We start from the raw sequence: 23,707 nt of genomic DNA, 5'->3' as shown, positions 1-23,707 counted from the left end.
CCTATGGCCCTTTCTGAACAACCCACACCAAGGCTCCTGTCCAAGCAACACAGAGGAACTTTCCCGTTGTTGCCTCAGTCAAGTGCTCAGGTCACAATCACGCCCGACAGGCTGAAAGGACCCCGGGGCAGGCCTGTTCTATTTTCTGATCTGGACTAAGAAAATCTGCCCTCTGGGAAAGTTAACTAACATCCACTGTGCCCCAATCTGTGTCAGCCACTCTCATTTCCTTGTTCTCATTTAACCTCAGAACTATCCTGAGAGGTGGGTATTATTGCTCCCTTCATTGTGTGGATAAGAAAACTGAGGCTGAGAGAGATGAAGGTAACCAAAATGATGCAATTTACAGACGGTAGAACTGGAATTCAGACTCAGGTCTGTCAGATTTGAACACAATACCACGTGGCCTAATCCAGATATCCTAACTTTTCTAGGAAAAAGAAGTGCTTGTTGTTTTCAGACCCCTTGTGGTAGATGGGGCTGACAGCGAAATCCACTAGGCAGTTATTTTTAATCAGCAGTGAGCATAAGAATCAACTAGGGAGCTTGTTGAAAGTGTAAATCCCCTAGATCTAGAGACGGTGGACCCGTAGGTTAGCCCAGAAGACTGCATTTTCAATAATGAGCCGCTGCACTGATTCTAGTGTTGGTGGGCTAGAAGTCATTTCACAACTGCAGGGAAGTCCCATTCGCTCCAGCAGTGTGGGGTGTCAGGTGAGAGGATTATCTGCTTCCGTCCCATTTCTTCTTTCATGAGCTTCGCTAGCACCCGATAACTGTACCTACACTGTCATATTCTTTTGGATGTCTACCCAATAGTCATGCTTCCCTTTCTAGAATGTCAACTTGGCTAAGATATTTTGGCTGAGAGAACTCATCAGAGCTCTCTGGAGTGTTCGTGTGTACATACACACACCTGTGTGTGCAACAGGGCCCCAAGTGAATCCAATTAAATCAGCCTCTAAGGGTAGAACCTAGACATCTGTATTTATTTTAACAGTTTCTCAGTTTGTCCTCAGCCAGAGTTGAGAATGACTGGCCCTAACCATTTCCCTGATCACTGGTCTGTGATGAACATTTGGTGAAATTTTGGCCAACAAAAGGGATGAGAAGTCTTCTGGGAGGTGGGGCTTTGCGGAAATGTTTTCCTCTTTCTTTAAAGAGATGTGAGGATAGGATGAGACCTCATTCCCCTTTCTCACCTTTGAATTTTGTGATGTAAAGATGTGACACCTGGAGTTATTGCAGCTGTCTTGGGGTCATGAGGGAGCAGCCTAACAGCCACAAGCTAAGGAAGGCAGAGAAGAAAGGACAGAACCTGAGAACTTCATAGTGTCTTTGGGCAAATTCCACAACTCTGGAATCACCTTACCCTGAGAATACTTCTTATGGGAGGCGATTAATAGTCTTAAATTGTTTAAGACACATTAAGTTGGATATTCTGTTACTTGCAACCAAAGAATATCAACATATATACTCACTAATAAGTTTCACCTGCTCGCTGCCCGAGTTACTTCTCTAACAGGAGCATAAGTACATCAGCAGCTGGGGCCCACCTCGCAGTAAGGCCAACGCTCAGTCTTGTTGCCCAGAAGACTGAGTGCAGTGAGCCTTGGGCATTGCCATTAAATAACCAGTTACCTTGAGAGCTATTCCAACAATAACTGTGACATTTATTATGCACTCACTTCGTGCCAGGGAGCGTACAAAGCAAAGTGCTGTAAGTATGCCATCTCATTCCATCCTTAAAATTACCCAGGGAGATAAGCATTATTATTCATGTTTTACACATCAGGAAACTGAGACCCAGAGAAGCTAAGGAATTTGACCAAGGTTGCATAGCTCGTGAGTGGCAGAGACAGGATGCTAACCCCAATCTGTCAGACTCTCAAGATATTTCTTCTTTCCAGGAGACCATGTTGTTTCATTTCCCTATGACATATGAAGCTCTGTGTGTTCACACATTCACCAAAGTGCTTAATGATTCGAATAAAAGGCATTCATCATTGTAATCCCTAATGGAGATAACAGAAATATTAGCAAAGGCCGAAGTGAAAACAGTTCAAGTGAGGCCTAATTTTTTACAAGGCCAAGGAATGATTTACTTTATCACAGCAAAGAATTTTATTTGACAAATGCATACTTTATCATCTCTGGTCTGCTGGAAATGTAAGTTTACATTTTTCCTAGCCATAAAATTAAAATAATACTGGCTCCAGAAATATAAAAGAAATCCCATTCTGGGTTCAAGTATTTCCCTGGAAATCTAAGTGCTAAATATGGAGACTGAATGAGCACCAATTCTGTCAGGGAGGGCAGACTCCAGAGTCAGTAAGGGCCGGGTTCAAATCCTGGCTCTGCCTCTCACTGATCATGTGACCCTGGACAAGACAGTTCTGTCCTCTAAGTCTCAGCTTCATAATCTCTAAGATGAGAATTACAACTCCCACTGCCTGTCTGGGATGAGGATTAAATCGGATAGCCTGTGTAAACTGTGTGGCAAGGTGAGTGTGCTGTTAAGGTTGGCTGTTATTAAAAACATACTCAAAGGGCCTAATGTGGTACCTGGTGCACAGTGGCTATTCGATATACCTTTGATCCCTTCCCTCTGTCTTCCCTCTTCTGTTCCTCATCTTCAATTGTCTTCAAGGATGGGCCTCCAAACATAGCACCAAAACTAAACTGGGCCAGATCCCCTCCATACTCGGTTGTGGAAGGAGTAAGAAGACAACACCCACATCTTGGTTTGCTCAGCGTTCTGGCAGGTTTTTACAGCATCATCCCTACCCCCTGACCCTGCATAGGGCGGCTGGCCAGTCTGTTAGCGGGCCACCTGCCAATTTGGAAGACAAATGTGAGAAAAAGTCACAGGATCAGAGCAAGGAACAGAACAAGGGCTGGGGTGGAGCGAGAGGAAATGGTTAAGTTGGCGCAAGAGCCAAGCGTTCTCTGGGAAGCTGGAAAGAGACAGTCGCCCACGCCCACGTCAGAGTGGATTTCAGCAAGTGAGGGGATTTCAAGGCAATCCAGACTGCTGAGGGGAGAAGCAAAAGGCAGGCCTCGGCAGGGGATTACCTGTCCATAATCTAAGGGGGACCCGTTAGTTCTCTCTTAGGGTTTGTTAGCCAAAACTGCACTCCAAGTTGCGCTGAGAAAGGCAGACAGAAAAGACCAATAGTTCACACACTGGCTTGGACTCGTTATGTTTTTCAGGTCCTTCCCCCTCATAATTAGAGCTTCATTTCTACCTCATGAAGTTCTCAGGGTAGTCACCATGGTTACCATCCCCATTTTACGGATTTGCAAACCGAGGCTCACAGCTGGCAATACGCTCTTAGAGAGGTAGCTGTACAGAGAGATGAGCTTGTCTAGTAGTTCCCAAATAGAATCCAGGGCCCTGCATCTGGGGTGGAGCCCAGGTGACTCTTCTGATGATCACCCAGGGTTGGGAATCACTGATGGCACCCAACAAACTCACTGCAGACAGAAACGGAGCCAGACAGAGGGAGGAAACTGCCCAACGTCACTTAGCTACACAATAAGGTTAGTCCATCCTTCAGCCTACCGTCTTCAGGACAGAGATCTTCCCAGTTCACCCCACAGGCTGTTTAGTTATTCATGACAACCTGCACATAGATAGGTTTCACTCATTCAATAAACCTTTATTGGGGGCATTTTGGTGCCAGGTGCCAGGCTGTTGGTCTTAGAGAGTTCATGGTCTGAAGGAGAATGGGACAAACCAGCCTCGTTGCTGCAGCAGGGCATGGTGGTGCCACGAGAGGAGGAAGCTTGACACACAAGCCAGGGACAAAGAGGGGGGTTAGTAACTTCTGCCTAGTGGGCTTCAGAGGAAGAGAGTAAAAAAATAAGGAAAACAAAGGCTCCTTATATGGGAGCTTGGTTACCTTTGTTTTAATAAGCCACTTGTGTGCCGTGACTTTATACAACTCAAGTTAGAATAAACGATTTTGAGCGAAAGGTTTCTAAGGATATTTACTGGGTATATAAGAAACAATCTGACATTACTAAAATATGTTAGGACCAAAATAGAGGCACAAGGAAATCTTCCCTCTGGGCATGGATCTTCACTACCGTGCGGAGCTCATACCTGCCTGTGCTCACGATTGTGGATGAAAGTCAGTCCTCATCAGCGCTGCGCAGGTGACTAGACAGGTCAGCCCATCCACTAAATTTATGTGAGCAATTTACTGTTTCTAGTGTTGCCAAGGTCACAGGGAAGTGGACACTTTCATTTGTGATTAGCAAGATAAGTTAGGACAATATTTCTGAAGGACAGTTTGGCAAAATTTATGAAAATATATATTTTCAAAATATCCTTTGAACCAGCCATTCTACTTCTAGGACTTTAACCTGAGGGTAAATACATAAAGGCAAACATAAAAAAATACAAATAGGATGTTCAACAAAGTATAGTTTATAATAATAGTGAAACATGGAGGAAAAAAACAAATTGTCCACAGATAAAAGTATGATGAAATAAATGATCATGCAACTAGGCACTTGAAAATCATGATGTCATTAATAATGATGATGTGTATTTATGCTTATGGGTGTAGGAAAATGTTTACAATACCATTTGGTACAAAAAACAAGTTTCAAATTAGATATTTAACACAACTAAGTATAGTTTCCAGGTATGTGTATTTATGCATAGTGAGACATCTTGACAGTGGTTTTTCACCAAAATGTCAACCATACTGCACAGTGGAGGTGATGATTTTCATTTCTTTATTTTTCTTGGTGTTATTTTATAATATTTGTATAATCAGAATAACAGGGTTCTTTTCACTTGGAGATTAAAATTTTTGAAGAAATCTAGTCCAAGGCACTAAGAAACTCCAACCTGATTTAATGGAGATTATAATATTCATTCTTTATTTTTACAGGCTTTCCTTATAAACATATACTCATGTAACTCATTTCTATATTCAGTCATGAAAACGGTGTGTTCATTTACTTGTAACCGTTTAATCAGCACCTACTATGAACTGGGCACATGGACAGCGAGGAGTGAGGAGTACAACATGACGGTAAAAAGTCAGGCTTCTGGGCCAGGCACACCTGGGTCTGTACCCCTGTTGCATCCCCTCCCCAGCTCTACAGCCTCAGGTGGGCCACGAAACTGCTCTGAGCATCAGTTTCCTCACTTGTCAGAGATCATACAAATACCCACTGTATTAGTTTATCTATTGCCATGAAGGAAATTACCCTAAGATTTAGAGGCTTAAAACAATGATAATAATTTATTATTACATCTCATAGTTTCTGTGAGTCAGGAATTTGGGGGCAGCTGAGTGTGTCTAGCTCAGGGTCTTCCATGAAGCTACAGTCACATGAAGGCTTAACTAGAGCTGGAGGATTTGCTTCCAAGCTAGCTGTACCAAAGGATGGGCAAGTTGGTGTTGACTACTGGTGGAATGTCTTCCCTCCGTGGCCCTCTCCACATTGGTGCTTGAGCGTCCTTACAGCATGGTGGCCAGCTTCTCTCAGAAGGAGCCATACCAATCACCAAGGTGAAAGTTGCCATGCCTTTTAGGACCTTGTCTTGGAAATCACACACCCTCAGGTCTGTAAGCATTCTATGAGTCACGGGTTAGCTCTGATTTAATGTGAGAGGGGATAACAGAAAGGTATGAATGCCCGAAGGCGGGGTTCACAGGGGCCCTCTTGAATACATCAAATAAGAGAAGGTTTACACAGATGTCAGTGGGCTTGTACTGCATCCACAACAAGCCATGGTGGCGGTAAAGAACACACGTATCTGCACTCAACAAATGAGCCCCAGATACCGGCTCTGGCCCAAAGTTCTGGTTTTTCAGATGAGGACAATGAGCCCAGAGAGATTAAGTGGTTTGACTAGTCATACAGGCAGCTGGTTTCTGAGCTTGGAGAAAAGGCAGGTTTTCTACCTTGCCTCTTCGGGGTTCCTTTTTCCCTAGACGAAATCCCAGCAAAGATGCAGAGGTGAGGGACCACTTACTAGAACAAAGTGCTCAGCAAGCTGAAGATGAACAGATGTTTTAGAAGGAAGAGTAAGGGAAGCTGTTAGAGGATTCTGCATGTCAGGCTGAGGATCTTATTTTCCTTTGACGGAAAAGGCTATAGGGAGCCACTGAGGAGTTTTGACTTTGAAAGTGACTTAACTCATTCTCACAGCTGTGAGTGCAACAGATTGTGGCGGTCTCTGAAGGAAGAGGCTGTTGGAGCGACCCAGGCTTCAGGGGGTGCAGGCAGCAGTAGTAGGAAGGGAGAAGGGGCCTGAGATACACAGTGTCTGGGAAGTACATCCATGGCGATCTGTGGACTTCAGGTTAATTAAAAATTGAGGGGCCAAGTCCAAAGGCTCAGGTGAGGGTGACTAAATGAGCTGGTATAGGGACAGTGCTAGCAATGTCTGCCTCCCTCCATCCAGCCTACAGCCCTGAGTCTGCTTTAATCTGCAGCGTGGGAAGCCCAAGAACATTCAATATGACTTGGAAGCAGGACTTTAAAACAAATAGTCCGCCTTTCCTCTTGTTTTCAGCTCTCCAGCGTGGAAAACTGATGTGATGAAGGGCTAGCCAGAATAAAATGTTCTGAGCTAAGCTCAAAGGGCCCCACTCTACTGAAAGGCTCACTTCCCAGGGCCGAGGATGCAACGGCGGGAGAGTTGTCACACTCAAGGCTATCAGTCCAAGCCGCGTCTTTCCTTTCCAAACTGCTCTGACCACATTACTACAAATGGATTCTCTCCTGATAGTCGGGACGCTGCAATGCCCTGCCGAGTAGTCTGCTTCCTCCGCCATCCGGAAGCTCCCTGAGGGCAGACACTGTGCCTTTGCAGCCCACATGGCCAGGGCCTTGCCTGAACACTGTGATTTTGCTTTCTGAAAAAGTTCGACAAACAATTTTCTCTCCTAATTTCATCAGTTTTATGGATCCAGAAACTAAGGTTTACAGTCACAAGGGTTGTAATCTGGCCTCCAGAGGGCTGAATCCATTCACATCACCAGTGTTGTAGATTTACCACGTTTTCAGGAAGTAAAATGCTTTGTTCTAATAAAACAGTAAGACAATTTTCTAAAAGAGGGAAATAAAGCGACATGAGAAGGAAACCCGTGTTTTCTAACTGGCATGAAGGTTCTGTACAGGCTAGGAGTGACCCTATTTGTACATAGGCGTTAGTTGGCCAATATAACTTTAAAACTAGATTGGAATGGCTTTAGACAGGACATGTGCTCTCCAGCTCCTCGGTCACACATCCTATTGTCTTAGGTGCTTGACTGCTATTTACTTATTTACTTACCGACCTAGCCTCTGAAGGCACATAAATTTGCAACCCTGCAACACGATACAACACCTCATGAAGCATATAGTAATAACATTCATCGGATGTCGGGCAGGTGGGAGGGAGGAGGAGAGGGTGGGTATATTCACACCTAATGGGTACAGGGCACACTGTCTGGGGGATGGACAAGCTTGAGGCTCTAACTCGGGTGGGGCAAAGGCAATATACGTAACCTAAGCTTTTGTACCCCTATAATATGCTGAAATTAAAAAAAAGACACCTCATGAAGCAATCCCTTCCATCTTTGGGAAGCATGTTTGCGAGGTTCTTTCTTAGGCTGAATTGAAAATCTTCACATAGCTTCTACCTATTCATCCTATTTCTGGGGTACAATAGATCTTACAGTAAAATGAATCTTTTTCTAAAGCACACACCCTCTTACCTATTTGAAGACTACCAACAGTCTCTCTGAGGCCTTCTCTTTTCCATATTAAGCATACTGTCTTCTTTCAACTGTTTCCTACAACATTGAATCCCCTCACTATAATCAAAATGTGCCTTATTATCTTCTTAAAGAGGGGCATCTACAAAGGGAAAAATTCTACAGGCAGAGTCTAATCCTTTGCAATTCAAAATGTAATCCAAAAGCCAGAAGCAGTTGCATCATTTGGGAGCTTATTATAAATACAGAACCGCAGACCCACCCCAGATCTACTGAATCAAGATTCCCCAAGTGATCCATATGCACACACCTACTCAAAGAACAGAGGCTCTTTTTGCATTAATGTAGCCTAAAATTGTATTAGATTTGGAGGGCAATTATGTTACACTGTTGACCCTGTTTCCTATTATCTGAAATTTCTGGGTTTTTCCACACTTACTGCTAAGCCACATCTCCTTTTATTGTATCACAGTTTTACTGATGCATGTATGAGTCTGATTACATTTTAATGAGTTATACATGTGCCTAGACGAAGATTTGAGGGAGAACATAGACCGTGTGCATCTCTGTCTTTGGTACCAAGCAAAGGCCCTGGGTAAATAATTTTTGCTTATGCAAGAAGTAGCCAAAAAATAAGATAAACTAACACTAGCTTAAATGATAAAGAAAAATTGACTCATGCTATTAAACAGTTGAAGGCACGGCTTGATCCTGGGCTCAAACACGGTGCCAGGACTCAGGTCTTCCCCACTCTCTACCTCTGCTTCCTTGGTGTCAGCCCTGTCCTTGGGCAGGCTCTCCTGTGGCCTCAAGATGGCTGCCAGAGTCACTCAGGGCTACATCCTTTCGTACTCTAGTCCAGTTGGCAAAGAGTCTTCTGAAAACTTCTAAAATAGAAGCTTTTTATTTCTTTCCTTTTTCAGAAACCTCAGCAAACATCCCCTCCGGTTTCATTAGCTCTGATGGGAGATCTCAGCTCCTTTCTGAGCCAACCACTGCTGTGGGGGTGGATTAACATCCTGATGGGTTTAAATTGGTGAGGATCCACTCATAAGGAGGTAGGTGTGGCTGAAAATGGAGGAATCCATCAGGAAATCGTGAAACTGGTGCTGGGAGAAGTGACATGCACGCTAGGGAGGCAACTCATAGATGTCTTCCCTAATGCTTAACGGGTCTGCATTTCGTTTTCCTTTGAATCTTGCAGCTGTTTTCAGGATATCCAACATCATAGCAAACACTAGCACAGGTTATGGCCAGAAAACTTTTCTATTTTTAAACGACACAAAAAAATTCTTATGCTCCATCACGTTGTTTCAGTGATCAACTTTAAAGGGCCCTGGCTTACCTCCTCTTGGAATAATAAAGCAGTCACAGGAGTTCTTTGGGCCACTCCGAAAACCACTCCAGAGCGGTTGGCCGCACATAATAGAGGGTGCACTTGAAAGGCAGTGTCCAATAACCAGTTCTGGTTGAAGACTTTTGTGTTTTTCAAAAGCTCAATAAGCAGCAGAAGTGACCACAATGTGTTTGAAACTCTATAGCATATGTCTTCAGGAGACAAAGTCCCTAAAACTAGATGGAAAGCATTATAATTTTTTAAATTAAAAACTGTAGACAGGAGAGGTAACAGTCAAAGTAAAATAAGCATGAATCCTACGTTTTTGTTTTAAAAATAAAACCCGAGGTATGGGGAAAATTGCAATATGGAATTCAGAAATCTGCTTTGGCCATATGCTGTATTGCATGTTCATTGTGCCTGCCTTCCTTGACCTAAAAGACTCTCAATGACGGGTCATGCTTAGCTGGGAAAGACATATAAAACCAGCGAAGGCAGGAAGTGGGTGCAGGGTGGGGGCAACTTTTGTCTTCACTTCAGTTATCAGAGGGAAAACTTACCGCCAGCCCCTGTGGACACATGCAGGTAGCCAAGGTAGCTGGTATGCGAGGCTACATGGCCCGGCACAGGCTCATCACTTCTCAAAAGGCCAACTTAAACCCAGGCCTGTCCAACTCCCAGGAAGGACATCCATTGTGTGATCTTCACAAATGAAAGGCAGCCTAACACTGATGTCAGTCTAGTCCATTCCATCTCAGAAACATTTTGTGTGGCTCCTGGCTCTACCACTTACTCAAGGAGAGACTTTGTATAACAACTTACTCTTAGCTTCAGTTTCCCCTATCAGAGGGGACAACGATTTCCCTCTCACAGATTGGTGTGAAAATAAAACAGCTTGACAAGTGCCTAGAAATGTCCAGGACAGAACAAACCTACGAAGGTCATTTTCTTCCCTGCCTCCTACTCGGCCCCATTCAGTGCTCTAACTTTATAAACACGCAACTAAAGGATTTTGATCTCACAGAACTTTTGCAATTTCTCTCTGCCTCTTCTGAATGCCTGTTGCACTCAGCTTGTACAATCATATGTATATGTTAAGTCACACTTTAAAGTACCATAATAATTGTACTGAGGGAAAAAAAGAACTTTTGAAAATCCTCAAGTTTTCACATAGATGTAAAAACAACACAAAATGACCAGAAAGAGCATGGCCTCACCCCTTACTGAATGTAAACCCTGGGCAAGGTTAGTTTAATAGTAGGCTTCAATCAATCACAGCTTTTAAAATAGCACCACCAACAACAAACATCTCTACCACTCAACTGTAACATCCTTGAGGGGTGAGATACCATTTATTCAACTTTATATTCTCCTAAAGGTCCTAGCCAACTGGCCAGTATATATAAGAAAGATATTGAAAGGAAGGATAAATTATACTAGCCTGAAGAATTTATCATCTTAGAGGGCTAAAATCGCTGCTAAATTGTTATTAAATGAAAAATATAAAAATCAAAGTAGAGAGAGGTTGGACCCACTACCTAATAAGTACAATTACAATTTTAAAAATCCTTTCTTCATTAATTTTTTTTTAATTTTTAAAATCTCTGGACCTAGAGACAGAAGATCAGTTCTAGCTCTGTGATTCCATGACCTCGGGCAAATTGCTTTTTCTCTCCACACTTCAGTCTCCTTATCCACACAAGGATGTAAAATAAGTTTTTCAAAATCCCTTTCAGCTCTAAGATTAAGTGTCCAAAATTTCTACACACACTTGTGGCAAATCTCTTATGAGAAAGGCACCCTACTGGGCACTCTGAGACTCACAGCTGCCCTTCAATGAGCTCATGGCTTATAAACAAAAGATAGGGACACAAAGAGCTGTGATTCAAGGCAGGAAGGGGCAGTGGCCATCTGAGAGGTACTAACGTGAAACTTTCAGCTGTGGAGATGAGGGCTGGCTTTGTGGAGGGTGTGGAATTAGTTACTGCTGCAATGTAGCAAATACAGAGCAGCCATCATGCCAGGCACTGTGCCTTAGCACAAAAAAAAAAAAAAAAAAAATACACCTATGACCAAGACAAACAAAGCCCTGCCCTCAAGATGCCTAGCAGCTGGCTGGCGCAGGAGGTAGACACTTGGAGACGGGGGAGGAATTCCCAGCAGAGGAATCTGTGGAGCAAAGAAAGCAGGGCATCACAAAGCAAACAGGAATGAGCCCTAGCTCTGCCTGCACAGAGGCAAGGCGTGCGCAGCGGAGTGGCACGAGAAAAGACTGAAATGGAGCATGCAACGGGTATGGGGCCCCTGAAATGCCAGGCTACAGAGTCTGGATTTTCATCGGTCCAAGAAAATAATCTAAAAATTCTAAGTGGCGGACTGTACATTAAACTTCATAGGATCACTTTATCCAAATACAATTTGTATCTAATACTTTGTTTTTCTGTAATAAAAAAGATGGCTGAAAGGAAATTTCCTAAAACAGTAATTTAAATAAATTTATTTGTGAGAGAAAAACATCTGAACATCAGGTACAGTCTGACCCACAATGATCCAACAGTATGTCAAAACTCATTCTGGGAGAACTCTTATGCAGTTTGCAGGAGAAATTAATTCCATGTGGAGCATCAGGTGAACATTTATCAAAATTCAGACAGCCATCTAACCTACTACACAATACATAATGAACATGATACAGTAATAAAAATACAATATCAAATACTCACTACTTTGTGAGTTACAAACTACAATATAAACAATTTAGGCCCCTTTTTAAAAAATGAAAAAATATTTCTGTTACAGCCTTATTTCAAGCATTTTCAGTTAGATACAGCTTTATATATTTTCACTTATAATAGATAGCAAAAGAATGCCTTCTTAAGTATCTGTAGGTAAAATATATTACTTGTTTCATGTTTGCACTCTAGAGTATACTTCAACACGTATGAGTTCAGATAAAAGCATGAAACTGTGCTGTGGCAAAATCCTGGCTGACGATCAAAGACTTGGAGAGTTTTCATATTTAGTTAAAAAAATTTCCATCAGGGAAAAAAGAAGCGAGGATGTATAGAAAGCAACATCATTCTTTTTCAGTGAAGCAGTCTAATTCCAGAGAATGGGCTTTGCATTTTGAATTCAAAGTGTGTGGTCCCAAAGTTGAATTCTTTTGAATCCAAGGAGCTGCGGCTGTGAGGCAACACTTAATGATGAAGCGACTTGGAAGGAAAGTGTTAACTGAACTACAGAGATGGTCACTGATAAAACAAGTTCCTAGAAGTCCTCAGGCCCACCCAGAGGTGAAGGGCAGCCAGAACTATCAACACAAAAGAAAAATGCGCTCACTGAACTGCACACATAGAACTTCTAGGAGGGTTAACAGTTCTTGACAGAGGTTCCTGGTTGTAGTTTACAATATCTGCCTTCACCACCCTCTGTCATAAAAGAAAACAGAGTTATTATCAGGACATCAGAACATTTAGAAAGAGCTCCTTAAAGTATATTTTTATTTTCTGAACTTTGGTGAACTCCTGATGATAGATATCATAAATGAAGCAGGAACTGATATTAAAAGAATCAACTAGAATAAACTAACGGAGAGTTGGATTTTTTTTTTTTTTTTAAATAAAGGAGGCCATAGCAACCCTGTTATTGAGTCTTCCCTGGTTTTATGACATTAACTTGAGGTTATCACAAGTCTCATAAAAAAGCGACAAATCAATATGAAAAATCAAACCCTGATTATAATTTAAAGCGGAGGAATTAAAATTAATCATTCACACATATTTGAATTCATAGACAAGACCTCATTGTTTGAAAGTAATGTCATTATTTATTAATATTTCTGCAAGTCATTATACTTAGCCATAACTTTTCTTAGACTGTTTATAGCAGTTTGTGAGTTAGTGAGAACAGGTATAAATGTTAAAGAGGGCTCACATATAAAGCACATAAAGCAGAAATGTTTTGAGCAACCCATTTTTAAAATTTTCCAATTTTTAAAACTTTCCTCCTACATTCCTAACTTACTTCTAAATAGTTCATTATTGGGTTATGAATAACAACCCTTAACAAAGTATGATATAATGAGAGATTTTCAAAATTATCTCATATTCATGTTTTTAAAATAATTTAAACCAAAAGATACTTTTAACTCTTCCCTCCTTCCCTCTAACACACACTTCAAGGAAAATCTGAACCGATGAATTTAACAGTATGTCCTAATATTCATCTCTAAGTAAGAATTTAAATTAAAACAAATCCTTTACTGTTTTCAACTCTTTTACTAAGTCTGCATACACAAGCAGACAAAGAAGGGTAATTCAAGGCAAATTTTAAAAATGCTCTTTCAATTACCAGGCTATTTAAAAAATTGGTAAAGGAATAACTAATGAAATAACTGTCTCAATTCTCCACTTCACTGCACGTGTAATAAACACAACCATAAAGACAAATATGTTTGAAAGTAACTGAAATGTTATTTTAATTTGTTCCCAATTTCTTGTATAATTCATAAGTCTCCTGGCAAAGGACCAATTTTTCGGTTCTAAAACAGGACTTATGCAGTATTAATTTCCAATAATATATAATAATCTGAACTTCCCTATTCATAAGGAATAAAGAACAAGATAGCATTCACTAGTTCTCCCCCCCCACAAAATTATAATAATTTATCCATTAATACCTGCACTACTGTACTGAACAGATTCTGCTCTGAGCAGAGCTGGTATGTTGATTATCTTCTTCCGGATACTTCACTATTTCTGCCCTGACAATATGCTGTCAATTCCGTACAACATAAACAAGACAGAATAAAGAATAAAAAAAAAAAAAAAGACAAAATGGAAAGTATGTTCAATGACTGAAAATAGAAGAGAACACCAAAGTAGAAAAAGAAAATTAACATATAAGTTTAAACATCTCACCAAAGAAACAGCAAAATGCATTAAAACGGCAAGAAAATGAACAAAGACCCAAGAAACATTATTCTTTACAATTCTATTTAATTATTGAAATAGATATGTCCGCTGAGCTTCCCACACTGTGAGTTCCATTTTTGATAACAATTCTATATAACATGCATAATGCCTAGTCTTTATTAAGAGAACTATGAAGAATTGTGGGGTTTTTCTATGCTAAAGTACAGAAAAAGTATTAATTCAATTTGTAAAAGCATTAATTCCTTTTTAAAATATTAATTCCTTTGACAAACTTTACTGAGGATCTACCACGTGCCCATCACTCCATACTGGGAATGCACGGGTCAATTACACAGGGTCTAATGGGATGAGAAACACATACACAACGAATTGTCACACACGTGAAGCACTTTACTAGTGGATTTATAATATGCTGTGGGAACACAGAGGGAGGAGTAATTAATTATTTTTGAAGGTGAGGAGAGGAATGCCATATGCTATTTACAATTTTTATATTTAATAAATTTTACTACTTGTCTGAGACTTCCTTTCTATGATCACTCCCCCATTCCTCCTAACTCTAACCTCCATACTTCCAAATTCCATATAGAAATAGACAAATTCAAAATGGAGTTGTAGGTCATGTAAAAAAATTCATGAAATATAATATTTAAGCACAATAGCTATTGCTTTCAAATATCTAAGAGTTTTGCTAAAGAATTATTTGCTATTGCATTGTTACATTTTTAATTGCTATACGTCTTACGATGAAAAGACCACATGGGACAAATATGTATATAGACATAATATGCTGCCCAGTGCTTTTAGACTTGAAACTATCTTCGTTTTTCCATATGATTATAAATATCTTATTTTAGAAACCTGCCCTTATAATAGCATCTATTAATTTATTAGCATGTATAGAAAAGCATCTTGATGTGGGCTGCTGTTTGTGATGACATTCATAAATAAAGATTCAGTAAACAATTGAGAGTAAATCAAGAAGGTGCTAATGTACATTAATTAGCCTTATGGGGCTTCTGCTTAAGTTCTCTAGCAAGCAGTATTAACTTTTGGACAAGACTCATGATTTACTAGGCACTCAGCCTGATGCTATCAACAGAAGCATTACCAACTGCCAAATGAGGTATGAGAGGGGTACATCAGTGAAATATTGTACACCACTATCTGACCTCCCCAAACCTAATTGTTTCATGCCAAATTATGGGTTAAGATGAAGAGAAGGGATTTTCATAATCAGTAAGCAACTCATTAATCCAACAAAATGTTGGTTTAAACCCTATCCTATAAACACAACTAGGTTACTGATCTAGTACTCAAGACATTTTCGCCAAAGTATTGACTAACATAAATGACTTGGATTTTCATTATTAATTTTCATCAAATTCATGAAGAATTAACAAGGCAGCATCTTTCTCAGGGGTCTTGACTGTTTAACATAAAGCTTTGTACAATGTTTCTGAAATGGAATTTATCATACCTAAGGCTCTACAGATTTAAAACTTTGCTTTCTAGGAGTAGAATAACATAATTTCCATGTCATAAACTTTATGGTAGGTGGTTTCACTGTAGTTGGCTTGTTTATGAGCCATTTATTGAAGTTTTCAGAGAAAATGTTACCTACAAAACACCAATGTTTATTTTTGGCACCACAAAGTACACTTAATTATTCTCTGCTATTAGTCAATGGAGTAAAAATAATGAAGTGGCCATAGAAGAAAGGAGTTGTGTGGGTAAATACCAGCTTACCCCTGATTTTGTTAGAGCACTTGCAAGTGGATACTGGAAATGGAAGTGGTATCTATCCAGACTATAAGCAAGAAAGCAACCTAGGGGTTGGGGCAAAAAGGTGCAAGGAGTATAGATGGACTCTTGGAAAGACACTAAAAAGATAAATTTGGTTGATCATGCACTTACATCTTAATCCAGATAGTAGTAATGTATTTATCATTGCAAAAGCCATAGTTTGTCATGGAGTAACACATCTTGAGAGCTAAACCATTTGTCACTATCATTCATTCAAAACCAGTCACTATCCTAGGTATTGTAGACATTCAGGTAAATAATGCATGATCTCTGCTTTTGAGATGCCTAAGAATCTAGCCTGGAAAACAGTAAAGCATTAAAGAATGTTCTGATTGATATACATTAAAAGTACAATAAGATTACAGATCACCAGTTAAAGCATGGATACAGCATGTTAAAAAGCATAGTTCATTGCACACAGCAGGAGCTTAAAAAAAAAAAAGCTACTCCTCTTCTTCCATATAATAAATGGGCTATTATATGTTACCAGTAATATTCATAACTTTGGAAAAGTTATTTCACCTCTTTAGTCTTCACAATCTCCTAATCTATGAAAACAAGGTTTATCCAGATTATCTCTGAAGTCCTATCTGGTTTTGAAATTTTATTTAAAAAATTTAAAAGATGAATAGAAGAAAACAAATTTGGGACATGATATGGAAACCCATTAAGCAATGTTCAATATCTGAAGGTTAGAGCAGTATGTAAGAAATGAGTATGTATATTCTTCAAGGAAGACAGTGGTGTTTAGGATAAGAAAAGAATTCCAGTACAGTTTTCATATTGGAGAAAATAATAAAAACATCAACATCTGGGTAAGAAGAAGCTAAGTTCCTTAAGGGGTCCTTAAGGAAAGTCACCATTCAGTAAAGCTGAAAAGTAGGGAGCGCCCTTAGGATCAAGGGTTAAATGAGTGCTTTTTTTGTACAGTTCTATGCTAATTGAGACTCAACTAAAATCTTGAGCATGCCTACTATATGCCAGGCCCTATGTTAGACACTTTCATATATAATATGAAAATAATCTGAGGGAACAATAAGAAGTACATATGTTTAGCAAGTTTAGTGAATATCTTAGACATGACAGAAATTTTTGTTTTTAAGAAACTAATGCATACCTAGTTCAAACCAAACAGAAATTCACAGTTTATTAATTAGCAAATAAAAATGTCAAGGCTTAAAAAGGTATTAAGACCTCTTAACACCAAAACCTCCTTGCAATTCAGACTGAAAGAGACATGATACAGGACTATGCATTGTCTTCATAGATTAATATGTTATTAAAGAGATGAATGCTGGACTTCCTAGAGAACAGCAGTTATAAATTTATTTTTTCTCTAAAGTTTGACCACCTTGCAAATAAAAAACATCTGAACAATCTGAGAAACTAGAACACTTGGTAATAATCGTCCCCATTTTTACAATACTTGGGATGAGAAAGGGGGAGACTAGGTAAATAATGCAAATAAAACTATTAACTAAATTGAGTGTAAAAAATGAATCCATAGTACACCTAAGCATTTAAATGTTTGGCTGCCCCATTTATTCTGAGAGCTCCTTGAGGACAGGATCTCTGTATCTTTAGATTCTGGTATGGTCCATGGCATAAAGTCGACCCTCAAAATATGTTTGCATTATTAATAAACTACATTCACTTTTTTTTCTCCCTCTTCTTTTTCTTTCTTGCAAAGCTTGAAAAATGTGCTGATAACTCATTTTATAAGACTCCCAAACAAAAACAATCTAGATTAGAAATAAAACAGCAGAATCTCTTTAAATAATCAGGAAATGGAATTAAGACTGAAACCTCATTATATATATACATTATATATTTATGTCACATGCTAAATTACCACAGTATAGCATCAATTTCAATGTGACTGGTCTACCATTTAACTCCTTCTCTATAAAACAATATAAAGTATTTTCAAACATTACCTCAAATCCCCTCAGTAATTTTTCAAATGTCATAAAAAACAGAAAACATGAAATATATATACTGTCCGAGCTTCCTACTGTTTTAAATGAACTTTCAAAAATGTTTCCACTGAGAAATATCAATTGTGAAATAAATAATTTAATGGTCAAAAACTAATAAGGCTTCCTGCTATACACAAGAATTTGACAAGCATAATGGAGGAGGGCTCTAGTAGCTTGAATTCAACTTCAAAGTAAATTCCACCAACAAACTGAAGACAGAATTAAATCTCAAAGCATAATAAACAAGGTGGGTGTGCAGGGATGGTTGAGAACTATGTAATTAACACATCTAATATCACTCTGGACGTCTCCCTGTATCTGAGCACTGCTGCACAGCTCAGGCAGCACATGGAATTCTTCCTTCTGACAGCTTGCTCACCTGTGAAGCACCAGCACACCTTCCTCTTGAGGGAGAGTCCATCAATCATTGTGTTTCCCCTTTCTCCATTCCTCCAGGCAAGAAATCTCAGGGTTATCTTAGACTTCTCCTTCTCTCTCTTATCCAATCATTCCATAAGCCCTATTGATTCTTCTCAGAAATGTCTCTTACATCCTTTCCCTACCACCTTGACTCTGGTCCTTACCACATGATAGCAGGAACTCAGTCTCCTTGCCTGATCTCCTTCCCATCCAACAGCCCATCATATTAATCTATCTAAAAACTGTTTTGTTTATTTCCCGGACTAAAAATGATTTCCCACTGTCCATAGGTTAGATAAAATTCATCAACTTGGCATTCATAAATCCCCATAATCCGTTCTCCAACTGTCTTTATTCGCCAACAATGAATGGTCATTTATTTTGACCAAAGTGCTCTTCTGTTCCCAAAATACAACCTAAGCTTTTCTAGCCAGGAGTATTGTTCATACCAGCTCCTCATTCAGCCCTTTTCTTCTCCTTCACTCCAAACTGCCCAGTATGCTTTCCCTGGAGGGGAAATGCTAGGGCACTATGTCTGATAGACGTTCAAACTCTAGCACCACTACTGCCTAACCCTGACTAAGTGATCAACTTACTTAACCTCTCCAAAGTCTCAGTTTCCTGACCATAAAATGATGACAGTTCATCTGCCCTACCAAGTTATTATAAGGATTAAATGAGATAACACAGTCCTGGTACATAATACATTAATTTTCTTCACTGAAGTCAGGAACTACATTTTAAAGTCCTTTAAATCTTCTTCAGACTCACCAATATACTGAGTATATATGATCAATAAATTATTTATGATTGCTTAGCAATCATTCATAGACTTTCTAATTAATCAAAAACAAACATCATTCAGAAAGAGAAGTTAAAAGGAGAGGAATCACTTGACCTCTAGGGTCTGCCGAGGTCTGTGTGATCAAGCAGATCATGGTGATTTCTCTTTCTTGTATTTCCTAGGCCAAAACCTTTATGTATCTGGGAGTTATTTAAACAGCACAAAATATCTTAGCACTGTGTCTGGCCATAGCAAATACTGAAATAAATGTCTTTGAAATGATGAGAATTAAAAGTATTAAATTTCCAGAGTTCCAAATATTTTAATCAAGTCCTAGAAATAGGCAGTCTAACAATTTTCAACTGATATCACCTCTAATTGCTTTAATACACACACACACACACACACACACACACACACTCTAACCATGAGAATAAGACACAGAACTACTAATCTCAGAAGAATTGAAAAATTTAAAGATGGGAAAAGATAATTATACCTTTTTAGCTGCATAGGGTAGGGATAGAGCGGAGGAAACTGAGGGAAAATGTATTTAGTTTGTTGCTTCTAACCAAACAGCTTCTGAAACTTAACTTTAAACTATAAGCTCTTGCTCTGATTTTTCATTCTATCAAACACAGGAATTAGTGTGCAATTATACTGGTATTTTTAAGTTCTTGACTGCTGGTATGCATGTTTACTTCTTAGTCTTGCAGATTTAGGAATAGCGAAAGAACTCAGAAATCCACAATAATTAACAATACTATTAAATTAAACAATAAAATATCTTTAAGAACTAATATCATTACAGTCGAAGATGATTAAGCTCTGAAAGAACTTATATAAAGAAGTACAAAACAATATGGTCAGTACTTTAACGCATTAATTAACCACTGATGAAATGTTTATTATATTAGTATCTTTTTTTCCAACAAAAGGGATAAAATGAGGTTTCAAGGGTATCATAATTTGGCAAAAAGTTAACATTCTTCATCTTCTACAATAAAGACTGATCACACACACACAAATCTTTTAGGGATATGTACACAGAATGCATAAATGAGAAAGGATTCATTGGTAGAAATTAATGTCTTGTAATAAATCCATTAAATTTTTAAATATAAGTTCAAAATAATCACCTGTGACTGTTCTATTTCTGCTTTGTTTAATTTGATTCCAAGGATTTCAGCAGCAACTTTCTGAAAACACAGGAAGACCTACATAACAAAAATAGGTTTAAGTGATTTAAAACAGGCATGCTTAAGTTACCTTCAAATAAATTGAGTTTTCTAAAAAATGATAAACAGCAAGAATTGCAAAAATAAAATGTAGCTATTCCAAAAATAGCTTTATTTGTCAAATATACAGACATTTTAAATGTAATAATTTTTTAAAATGATTAAACTATAATTTGAAAATCCAAGCAATTCACTGCATTGGTCTAAACTTACATTTATCTCTAAAAACACACATTTTTAAAGATTTAACATGACGATTTCAGCTACCACTTTAAAAAACAGCAAAAACAACTAAAAACCCCACACCTACTAGCATAACAAACTCCCATAATTCCTGAGGAACATGAAAATAAATCAATCTGTACTTTACTACCCTGGTTTTTCCCTGCCAATTCTATGTTGATCTTTTGAGCTGATTTTAGCCAATCTTAAAAGGTCTTACTTTCTAATCCTTTAATAATCTTTGTGGCTCTCATATCAATTTCAACTCGAGATTCTCCATATTTCTTGAGTAAAGCAACTTGGTATTTACTCTTTACTGTATTTTATCAGTTCAAAATACAGAAACAATAGATTCTCGAACAAGAATCAATAGATTCTTGAACAAAAATCTACAAATACTTTTCTAATAAGCAGCCTTTCATAGTCAGTTCATGTGGGGTCAACTATGGGTATTAGAGCTCCAATCTGATATTTACTATAACTTATCTTTGCTTCATAAATGTCCTGCCATATTCTTACCTCTATTCATCTCATGACTACTTACTGAATATTTACCACAAGTTTACTAATTTTATTTCTAATCAAAAAGAGATACATATCCCTGAAAGGCTTATGCCATTTGTACCCCAGAAAGCATAACATATTTTAGTTCACTGATGGTCAATACTCAAGGAACAACAGCAAAGCTACTGTGGTGAAGTGGAGAGAAAGAGTGATTATAAAAGAAGGTGAGCAAAGAGATGAAGGGAGTACAAAGCATGTACGATCTGGCAGGCTATTGGAAAGACTCTGGCATTTACTCTTAGTGAAACGAAAGCCATGGGAGAGTAGCCCAATGTGATTTTTATTTTAACGGGATCAACCTAGCTGTTGTATTGAACATTCACTAGAGAAGATCAAGAGTACAAAAAGAAAAATCAGCAAGGAGACTAATGTAAGAGATTATGGAGGCTGAACCAAAGTGGGAGAAGAAGAGATGGTAAGAAATAGTCACCAGGTTCTGGATACATTTTTAAAGTAGAGCCAGCAGGATTTGGTGATAGCTAGATGTAGAGTATGAGAGAAGGGGAGGAGTCAAGGACAACTGCTTGGCCCAAGCTTAACTGGTAGAATAGATGTATTATTTGTTGAAGTGGGGAAGACTGTGAGAGATCTGAGGAGGGAACAGTAAGAGCTCAGTTCTGGATATGATAAACCTGCAGCCTATTAGACATCTAGGTGGAGATGCTGAGCAGGCAGTTGGATACATGAGTCTGTAGTTCAGGGAAGAGGTCTGGGCAAAGCTGTGAGACTAAATCAAGTCACTTAGGGAATAAGTTTAGGAAAAGGAATATCAAGGACTGAACCTATATTTAGGGGTTGGAGAGATAAGAAGGAATCAGTCAAGGGAACTGAGAAAGTAGTTAATGAGGTCGGAGGAAAACCCAGGAGATTAAGTATCCTGGAAGCTAAGTGATTAAAGTATTTCAAAGAGGAGATGTGATCAAGTATTTTATATGCTGCTACTAAATCAAGATGAGGACTGAAAACTGACCATTGGATTCAGCAAAAAGGAGACCCTTGTTGACCTGGATAACAGGAGTTTAGGTAAAATACTGGGGCAAAAGTCTGCTGGAACTGTTGAAGAGAAATTGGAAGGGGAGGAACTGGAGATAAGTCTTTCAAAATATCCTGCTGGAAAGTGAAGGAAAGAAATAAAGCAATAGTTAAAGAAAGATGTGAGATCAAGAGTTTTCTTGTTTTTAAAATAAGTCATAACATTTTGTATGCTGAAAGAATAATCCAGCAGATGGAAAAACATCTGATGCAGGAAAGAGAGAAAATTGCTAAAGCAATATCCTTTATTAGGCAAAGAGAAATGGAACCATTACACAATGGAGGAGTTGGCCCTAGCTAGGAGCATAGACCCCATGGTAACCAAAGGGAAGATAGAAGACATGAGAACAGATGGGGCTGCGGAGTAGGATGAGGGTAGATGTGGTGGCTGGAGTATGTGGAAGTTATCTTCCGTTTGTTTCAAATTTCTTATAAAATAGGAAACAAGGTCATCATCTGAAAGAACAGATGAAGATGTTCTGAACATTTGAAGATAGAAGAAAAGCTATGAAAATAGTCATGTAGGTGAGGGGGAGAATGATAGACTAGGGATATATAGTATAGTTACCAAGCAACATTAAGGGTTCACTTAAGGTTATTGATTGTGATGTAAAGTGAAACATCCAGCATGCCTCTGTATTTTTCTCTGGTCATGTTCATGGCTGCAGCCATAGAAAAGTGGAAGTTTGGGCCGGGCGCGGTGGCTCACGCCTGTAATCCTAGCACTCTGGGAGGCCGAGGTGGGCGGATCGTTTGAGCTCAGGAGTTCGAGACCAGCCTGAGCAAGAGCGAGACCCCATCTCTACTAAAATAGAAAGAAATTATATGGACAGCTAAAAATATATATAGAAAAAATTAGCCGGGCATGGTGGTGCATGCCTGTAGTCCCAGCTACTCGGGAGGCTGAGACAGGAGGATCGCTTGAGCTCAGGAGTTTGAGGTTGCTGTGAGCTAGGCTGACGCCACGGCACTCACTCTAGCCTGGGCAACAGAGTGAGACTCTGTCTCAAAAAAAAAAAAAAAAAAAAAGAAAAGTGGAAGTTTGGTTTACGGCAGAATTAAGGTTTAGCCAAGTGAGTCTGACAAAGTAAAACTGTGGAAGAGAGTTGAGGATGTATGCATGGCAATAATTTTGACTGCCGTGAGATTTAAGTTTGGAAGAGAGGAAAATGAAGACATGGAAAGTGGTTAGGGATTTTGAAAAGGTGTTAGGATCAAAGTCTTGTAGGTCTTGCTAGGCTTAAACAATAATTGGGTTCTCTGTCTCCAAAAATGAGAGACAGAGGATGGTTGGTGGTTAGTGAATAGGATGCCTTATACTGAGATAATAGAAGGGCAGTAGTAATTTGTAATGATAAGATCTGTGGTATATACGGGAGTGAGTGGCTGTGGTGATGTGGAGAAGAAAAAAGGGTACTGAAATTACTAAGAATTATGACAGAGGTAGTATGAGAGAAAGTACAGTAAGCTAGGAGCTCAACTCCTCAAGCAATGAAGGGCAGTAACCTGGAGTTGGAAATGATTACCAGTCTTAATGTGATTCCACAAGAACAAATCGATTCAAAGTAGCATTTAACAAGAAAACAATGAGACTTTTTAATAGTGGTTAAACATAAGTACACAAAAAATACTAAGTGGTTAAAAACAATCTAAAATACTAAA

The 23,707-nt window shown here is 39.0% G+C and overlaps 1 protein-coding gene across 4 annotated transcripts in view; it reads right to left on the bottom strand.

Moving 5' to 3' along the window:
• The window catches only part of RAB28 (RAB28, member RAS oncogene family), a 135,554-nt gene that overhangs the window by 41,781 nt on the left and 70,066 nt on the right, over nt 1–23,707 (bottom strand). The window contains exons 6-8 of one of the 4 annotated variants that reach the window (XM_069494055.1): nt 20,129–20,206; nt 13,745–13,839; nt 11,549–12,494 (exon numbers count right to left, since the gene is read on the bottom strand). In XM_069494055.1, coding sequence (XP_069350156.1) covers nt 13,750–13,839; nt 20,129–20,206 — 168 coding nt within the window. In that variant the 3' untranslated portion in view covers nt 11,549–12,494; nt 13,745–13,749. Of the gene's footprint in view, nt 1–11,548; nt 12,495–13,744; nt 13,840–15,666; nt 15,712–20,128; nt 20,207–23,707 lie in introns of those variants that run through there. The other 3 variants (XM_069494054.1, XM_069494056.1, XM_069494058.1) reach the window with 3 other exon arrangements.

Source organism: Eulemur rufifrons, chromosome 19 (assembly GCF_041146395.1).
Source record: "Eulemur rufifrons isolate Redbay chromosome 19, OSU_ERuf_1, whole genome shotgun sequence".
In the NCBI taxonomy this organism is placed as follows: Eukaryota; Metazoa; Chordata; class Mammalia; order Primates; family Lemuridae; genus Eulemur; species Eulemur rufifrons.
The sequence above is the reverse complement of the archived record's forward strand: the minus strand, read 5'-3'. Positions and strand labels throughout refer to the sequence as shown.